Source organism: Octopus bimaculoides, chromosome 5, assembly GCF_001194135.2.
Source record: "Octopus bimaculoides isolate UCB-OBI-ISO-001 chromosome 5, ASM119413v2, whole genome shotgun sequence".
NCBI lineage: Eukaryota > Metazoa > Mollusca > Cephalopoda > Octopoda > Octopodidae > Octopus > Octopus bimaculoides.
The window spans coordinates 25961382-25970354 of record NC_068985.1 but is presented as its reverse complement, the minus strand read 5'-3'; the positions used below and the strand labels follow the sequence as shown (position 1 = coordinate 25970354).

Here is an 8973-nt window from a genome sequence, read left to right as displayed (position 1 = left end):
ATATATATCAATATATATATATCAATCAAAATAAGCAACAAGGTTATCCAGAGGTAATGCAGTACGATTGTTTCAAGCAACTGCATTTAATTGAACGAACAATGCACTCATTACATCAATTTAAATGCAGAGCAATCCTCAGCTGCATAAAAAACATAGAATTAAATTAAAGCAGATGGACACGTTAGTATACTTTTACCTAAAACCTCCAAGAAGGTAAGGAGACAAAGAACATGCTGTCTTCAGCTTAGAAGCTGAAGTGAAGATAGCATGTTCTTTGTCTATCTCCTTACCTTCTTGGAGGTTTTAGGTAAAAGTTTACTAACGTGTCTATCTGCTTTAATTTAATTTAATTCTATGTCTTTATGCAGCTGAGGATTGCTCTGCATTTAAATTGATGTAATGGTTGCATTGTTCAATTAAATGGAGTTGCTTGAAACGATCATACTGTATTACCTCTGGATATCCTTGTTGCTTATTTTGATTTTAATATCACTTTATTTTGAAATTGTATTGATAATACATTATTAATTCAAAAGAATGTGAATAAATAAGCATTATATTTGACAGAGTTACCTGAATGCCGAAGGGTTAATGCAGTCTCTATTAACATTCAAACATTTCTACAGTGATTTTAATCCAGAAACAAATGAATCTTGTAGATATCTTGTAGAAGATATAATATAGATATAGATAATCGTGGCCATTGCTGGTAGTATGATCTTTGAATGTCGGGCCTCACAGAGGCGACAACAAGAGACCAAGGTTTTTGATGACATGCTGCGCTTGAGAAGGCTCATCAAACCAGGTGAAATCATAGTTGGGGCCATCACCTGTGTCATGCATATGACATCCATGAAATCGTAGTTGTGGCTGTTGCCAGTGTCATGTAAAAAGTATTCATTACACTCTTGGAGGGGTTGGTGTTAAGAAGGACATCAACCATAGAAACCATGCTAAATAAAACTGGAACCTGGTGCAGCCCTCTGGCTTACTGGTTCCTGTCAAGCCATCTAACTTGTGCCAGCATGGAAAGCGGTCGTTAACTGATGATGAAGATGTATGTGTGTGTCAAGAAGTTTATTAAGCAACCACATGGTTCCAGTCTCAATGTGACCCCATCAGCATGTCTTCAACAATAGCTTATAATGGCTTGTGAGTGAAACCCATTGGAGTCCCATTTCATGTGGAAGCCCATTGTGTGTGTGTGCATGCGCACATGTGCTTATCTCTCACCAGCTGCCAACCAGCATTGCTTTGTTTACACACCCTTGTAACTTTCTGGTTTGGCAAAAAGAAACTGGTAGAATGAGAGTAAATCCAATGACTAAAATAAGTAAAAGTAAAATAAATAAAATGGGGAACAGAAAATAAGCATTTTAAAGATAAAATAATATTCTTACCTGTTAGTTATTACATCGTCCCATACTTTCACAGGATCTTCCAAGAGGCTAGGAGTTTGCTTTTCCCAACAATTAAACAATTGGTTAATTGAAGAGCAAGACTTTATCTTCTCTGTTGTCAAAAGTAAATGAGAAGTAGATATATATATATATATATATATATATATAAACACACACACACACACACACATGTAAAATATAAAGAAAGAATAAAGGTATAAAATGAATATATCTATTTTACCAGGTGATATCCATATAATGATGAACATTTAGCAGCCTTTATCATATAAAAACAATTTATTTTGTGTATAATGAATAATAAATTATTTTACATGCCTGTATCTATGGATATAATTTAAATTACATAATATAGTTGCATAATTTATAAATTAATACAGGTAAAAAAGCTTGCTCATCAGGTCAAAGAATATCATAGTTTCTTTCATTCATTAACTCAATACATATATATATATACAGGGTGTGTACGATATTTGAGGATAGATTTATGTTTGTAAAAAAACAGATATCTAACAACAAATTTTATCATAAAGCCATCAAATTGTGGGGAATGTAATCCAATTACATTGACTCCAGTGCTCAATTGGTATTTATTTTATCAACCCCAATAGGATGGAAAGCAAGTTCAGCACAATTTGAACTTGGAACTTACGGATGGATAAAATGCCACTAAGCATTTTGCACAGTGTGTTAACGATTGTGCCAGCTTACTGCCTTAAATAGCATAATTTAATATTAACAGTTTAATTTAACAACCACTTTGATTTAGTTTTTAGTTTAATTTAATTTTTAGTCTAATTTAACATTCAAAACCCTCTACCTTTATTCTTGAAGAAAGACAGAAAGTTCTCTATTTCTGATAGAACTTGCAGGTTTTGCAGAAGATATTTACGTCGTGACTTCATAAGTATATCAGTGTTTGACCATTCCTGTAAAGATATAAGAAGTATTTAAATGGTACAATTATTAATTTATTGCAAAATGATTCTATTTTCTTTATTTATTTTAACCGATTTTATCATTTGGTTGAACAGTGGTATAAAAATTTAAATCACATATGGATGAGTGGTTAAGAAGTTTACTTTGCAGCTATATAGTTACAGATTCAATTTCACCTTAAGGCACCTTGGCAAATGTCTTCCACCAAAGACTTTGGTCAAGCTAGGTGACTAAGATGGTAGATGTAATTCATTACTCAGTTTAAACCACTACTTGGCACCTTGGATGCTTTCAATGTAGTTCCCTTTCTTGCAGGCATTTAGGCCAAGTTTCTGGTTTGAGGATAGCTTTCTCCCTCCCACCTACAAGTCTTAGAGGCTCAGCTTTTCCTTCTGCCTTCTTCAAGTTAAGATTTTGATGGTGCTGAGAACTTTCTTTTAGACTGAATTCAGCTGGTTGAGTATGTTATGTGAAGCATTAAGCTAGTATAAGTAAATGTACTTTTGAATAAGAGTATGTATGATAGAATACATAATTATTTATGATTAAGGAAACCATGTACATTACCTTGTTCATGTCCTAAACCTGATTAATACTTATGAAATTAAAAACTCTATCATATACATTAGTATATGTAATATTTATATATGTGTAATTATTTATACTTAAACATTGGATGTATTTGAAAACTAATATCTTTTGAATTAGAAGAGTAACTCTTATATATTTTTATACCAACATCATGTCAATGTTCACTTTTTCATGCTTGCATGGGTCAGATGAAATTCATTGAGGAAAATTTTTTTCAGCCAGATGTCCTCCCTGTTGCCAAGCAAAATCATATTTTTCCAAGGTCACATGTCTTTGACAGACAACTAGATACGAATGAAGCTTGTTTTTTTTTGTTACAACCACCATGAATTACCAAGATAAAGGCATATACACACATGTGTATGTGTGTTCTGATCTCTAACTGTGGAGGGAACCTGCAGAAGAAGTAGATGTGAGATGAGGTAATGAAGCATGATCTTCGAACGTGGGGACTTACAGAGGCAATGACAAGTGATCATGACCTTTGGTAATTTCCTGTGCTTGAGAAGACTCAACAAGCCAAGTGAAATTGTAGTTGTGGCCAATACCAGTGACACATTACAGTATCCATACTGGTGATACGTAAAAACACCCATGCTGGTGACACATAAGAGGCACACACCACACTCTCGGAGTGGTTGGTGTTTGGAAGAGCATCCAGCTGTAGAAACCAAGTGAAATTCAGACTGGAACCTGGTGTAATGCTCTGGTTTACCAGTTCCAATCAAGCCATATAACCCATTCCAGCATGGAAAGCAGACATTAAATGATGAAGATGATGATATATATATATATCATCATCATCATTTAACAATCGCTTTTCATGCTGGTATAGGTTGGATGGTTTGACAGGGGCTGGTTAGGCAGAAGACTGCACCAGGCTTCCCTGTCTGTTTTGACAAGGTTTTTACAGCTGGATACCCTTCCTAACAACAACTAGCTTAAATATTTTCACTGCATCAACCAAACTATCAGATGTCATACACTGCTGGTCACAATGTGTCTCCTCACATTGTTGTAGCCTACAAATAATGCCACCTCGCTGGCTAGGTGGCAGGCCAACATTCCCCCTGGATAGGATGCCAACCCATTGCAGGTTTACTCTTTTACAGCACAATGGACTGGAGAAACATGAAATGAAGTGTTTGGATCAAAAACGCAACACACTGCCCTGTCCAGAGATCAAAGCCATGCTCTTGCGTTTGTGAGTGCAACACCCTAACCACTATGTCACACAACAGATTTCTTTCAGTTTCTGTAACCCAAATCCATTTACAAGGCTTTGGTCAGCCTGGAGCTATAGTAGAAGATGCTTGCCCAAGGTAACGAAAGCATGTCATTGGGAAATAAGCTTCTTAATCAACACCTAGTCTGTGCCCATAACATACTTTATTTGATAGTAAAATTTTGTTCTGGATAGAACAGTAAATACGTAACTAACACTTTTCTATATAAATTATGATTCTTTTTCTCTGAATATAAGTAGTTCAATATTTCTTACAGAAGTAAAAGTATCTAGATATTCTAATGAAAACACATGTAAAATGAAATTTTTGACTCACCAGTAGAAACTGCTGAATAGCGTTATTAATGTAAATCAAAGCTCTGTCATAATTCTCTTGCCATAGAAACATCAAAGAGAGTTCTTTGGAAAACTGATGCTGTTTAAAAATAAGAATAACTAGATTTGTAGAACAAGCTGAAAAGAATTCATTATAATACTGTAGTATCAAATTATAATACAAGTACAATATCAACTTTCGGGACACTGCAATTCTGGAACTTATAAACCACAGTAACTTACCCTAATGTACAGGTACATCGTTGTTGTGTCATCACCATCATTATTTAATGTCTGTTTTCCAAGCTAGCATGGGTAAGATAGTTTGATTGGAGCTGGTAAGCAGAAGAGCTGCCCCAGGCTTCAGTCTGTTTTGGCTTGGTTTCTTTGACTGAATGTCCTTCCTAATGCCAACCATTCCACAGAGTGTACCAGGTTTCTTCTACATGTCATGGGTGCCAGTTACATGCCACTGGCATGGGTGCCTTTTATGTTTCATTAACATGGATGCCTTTGGTGTGTATTTCATTCAATTATTTAAGTAAATTTAATGTTTGTTTAATTTAGAGTGCTTTGATCAAGGTCAACACCCAGATTATTGATTTGGAAAAAAAAGTCAGGGTGTGGCTGTGTGGTAAGAAGCCTGTTTGCCAACCACATGATTCCAGGTTCAGTCCCGCTGTATGGCACCTTGGGCAAGTGTCTTCTATTATAGCCTTGGGCTGACTAAAGCCTTTTAAGAGAATTAGATAGATGGAAACTGAAAGAAACCCATTGGATCATCATCATCGTTTAATGTCTGTTGTTGATGCTGGTATGGGTTGGATGGTCTGACCAAGCTGGTAAGCTGAGGGGCTACACCAGACTCCAGTCTGACTTGGTATGGTTTCTACAGCTGGGTGCCCTTCCTAAGGCCAACCACTCTAAGAATGTAATGAGTGCTTTTGCATGCTGCCAGTTGTGTGACACCAGTATCTGCCAGGACTACGATTTCACTTGGTTTGATGGGTCTTCTTCTCAAGCACAGCATATTGCCAAAGGTCTTGGTCATTTTTCATCGACTCTGTGAGGCCAAGAGCTTGAAATGTGGTTTTTACATACCACCAGCATGGCTGCTAGTTACGTGGCACTGGCACTGGCCACATTGCTTCTGTGAGGTCCAATGCACGAAAGGTGCTTTTTACATGCCACTGAGATGGGTGCCAGTTACATGACACAGACAATGGCCATGACTATGATTTCACTTTGCTTGACAGGTCTTCTCAAGCACATCATGTTGTCAAAGGTCTCAGTCACAAGTCATCACCTCCATAAGGTCCAACGTTCAAAGATATGCTTCACTATTTTGTCTCATGTCTTCCTCAGTCTCCTAACCCTTCCACAGCTTCCCTCCAATGCTGGAGATCGGCACTTCTTCAGACAGCTGTCCACATTCCTCACACAACCATACCATTGCAGATGTCTCTCTTGCATACCAGATCTGATGCCTGTTATGTCTAACTTTTCTCTCAAAATGCTTATACTCTGTTGTACATGCACACTGACATTGCACATCCATATTAGCTTCATTTCTTTCAAGCCTACGCATGTCCTCGGCAGCCACAACTCATTTTTCACTGCCATGTAGCATGACTGTTCACACCCAGGTATAATACAATCTGCCTTTCACTCTGGGGGAGAACATATCCATGCCTGCTATTGACTTGGTCACTTAGATAACAGAAGTTGTCAACTACTTTTAGCTTTTTCCCTTGGCGTTTGATGGAGTCTTTTTTCTGTACATCTTTAGTGTTAATTGTACCTGTGTACCTTCCACACACAAAAGCTAGTTTCCCTGTTAACCTTCTGATATTGCATCTGTGGATGTGGTTATTTTTGTATGTCTGTATGATAAGTGATTGAGATGTTTAGCAATTTGCTGTGCTTGAGAAGACCCATCAAGCCAAGTGAAATCATAGACACAGCTGGTGCCAGTGACATGTATAAGGCAACCACTACACTCTTGGAGTGGTTGGCATTAGGAAGGGCATCCAACTGTTGAAATAATGCCAGATCAGACTGAAACCTGGTACAGCTCTCTGGCTTACCATTTCTGTTCAAACCGTCTAACCCATGCCAGCATGGAAAGTGGACACTAGATGATGATGATGATGATGATGTATATGTTATATTTTATGCATATTTTAAAATCAAGTGTTGATGACACACACTCAGAAGACAGGTGTAAAACAAATAAAAACCAGATGCCAATTAAGGATTGGAAAATGAAGAGAGAGTATTTTTTATGTCTGAACATGAAGTTATAGTGAGACATGCAAAGCATCTCATCCAACCAGTAGTTAATTGTGTGCAAAAAAAGCATTTACCTCTAAAATGTTAGACTTAAAAGGTGATTTGAGAGCATTGTCAATAAATTTCAGAAACTCTGTCTGGTTTACGTCTTGCTGTTGCATTAATTTCAATTTAGATTGAATAAGAGGCTGCAGGTAGTTTTCCTGAAATATCAAAGTAAAGATGATTTAGAAACTCTGAATAAATAGAAATATTAACTCAATTATATATAAATAATTATATATAAAACACAATATTGACAATAAGGATTTCTTTTGGTTAGGCTTATGAAAAGATTATTTTGAAAGGTAGATGGATAAAAGAGATGAATTCAGCTTTCAAAAAAATAAATTTCAAAGATGACTGAGTCTAGCAGAATCAGAACTCTGATTTCTGTATGTCTTCATGACAAGTGACGAGGTATTTAATTTGATGCTTCAGAGATTGAAGCATCAAATTAAATGTGGTAGAGTGAATAAGGAGGTATTTCTATGGTCTGTGATATGTGTGCTTAGAAAAAGTTTCTAAAGTACACACTCTCACACATATACATAGAAGTTCAGAAGAATTTTCACGTCAAGTTTTAATGCCTTGATATGATGAACAATTAGCAGAAGTAAACATTGTTGTAAGGGGCTGACAAATTAATTTAAAACCATTTGAAATGCTTGTGGAGCTTGAAAATTTTGGTTGAAAACTGTAGGTAAATTTTATATACATAATTTATAAAAGGAGGGAATACAAACTTACTGTGTTTATACAGTATTATAGTTACTGCAACATATACGGTCACATAATTTGATGGAACAAAAACTGAAAGAAGACCCTCTGTGTGTGTGTGTGCACGTGTGTTTCTGTGTTTGTATATCCTTGTCTTGACGTGGCATGATAGTTGGAAATGTTTTTATTTCTTTGCAAGTGGTGTCATTTATTTCCAATCTTCTGTAAAACATGTTTGGCTATGAGGAAATATTACCTAGTTTGGAAACAGATAAGGGTTGGTAACAGGAAGGGTGGCTATCCATGAAAAAAAAACCTGTGTCAATGAATTCTGTCTGACTAATGTCTTTCAGGGCTCTATCTAATGCTTCCAAAGCTCTGTATTTATGAAACTGTGTATTTTTTTATGTAACGGTCAAAAGAATACGAATCCATATCTTCAACATACATGCACGTATTGAACGTACGTTCAGCGTGTTGGTATGTATAATTCATCATAACATTTACGTAGCCTGAATTAAGAGTTATGCATGCATGGTGATAAATACTTATAATTAAGTTATAAGTGACGAGATTATCAGCATAGCGTTTTACTTAAGAAATAATATTTGTTATACCGCACAATTGAAAACATTAAAAATAAGATATAGCATTAACCCCCCGACCGTCACATAAAACATCTAACCCAAGTTATGAATGAATAAATAAAACTGAACATTAGTTCAATTATTACAGTTATCGTTTTAAAATACTACAATTGGCCACATTATGAGAGACTGTTCTTACTTGATTGAAAGAATTATCCAAAACTTTGGTAAAATCATCATTTTCTGGATCTATACCATGTACACACTCTTTTTCCACTTTGTCCCATCTGCTCAAATTTTCCAGACACTACAAAAGAGATTTAAGATTTCCATTTTGAAATATGCAATTGACATGGAGATTTCAACAATTACTTTTAATTAATTTGATAGAATATGGAAGAATAGCAAAAATTGTACTTTATGGAACTGAAGAAACAAAACAGTCAAAATGTTGCAATGTATTTGTTATATGGACTGTTAGATATGTAATTCGTCTGACGTTCCGTGTGTCATGTGGTTCGTCTGAGTTCATTGTTTCATTGTTGTTGTCTTGTGGGACTGTCGTAGTAAAATGTCATTGATATATATATGGCGGACATGACTTTTGTTTATTCATAACGAACATTGGGTGAGTGCGTTCTTTGTATGTAATTGAACAATAAATGTAATAATTAAATTGTATAACTCGTTATGTTATCTCTGCGAGTCAGTCCGAGGGAAACATAACAGAGTTTATTGGCGTCGCCGGTAGGATACATGCTTACTTTACCGTAAAATTATTCATCGTAATAACAATGGCTGAAAAACAGACAGTAGAACTTAT

General features: G+C 35.8%; 1 protein-coding gene across 1 annotated transcript in view; it reads right to left on the bottom strand.

Annotated features, from left to right (window-relative positions):
* The window catches only part of LOC106874950 (DNA-dependent protein kinase catalytic subunit), a 185220-nt gene that overhangs the window by 36983 nt on the left and 139264 nt on the right, over positions 1-8973 (bottom strand). Inside the window, exons 70-74 of the mRNA XM_052968027.1 lie at positions 8350-8457; positions 6879-7007; positions 4514-4612; positions 2242-2350; positions 1404-1515 (exon numbers count right to left, since the gene is read on the bottom strand). Of these exons, the coding sequence (XP_052823987.1) occupies positions 1404-1515; positions 2242-2350; positions 4514-4612; positions 6879-7007; positions 8350-8457 (557 nt within the window). The remainder of the gene's footprint in view (positions 1-1403; positions 1516-2241; positions 2351-4513; positions 4613-6878; positions 7008-8349; positions 8458-8973) is intronic.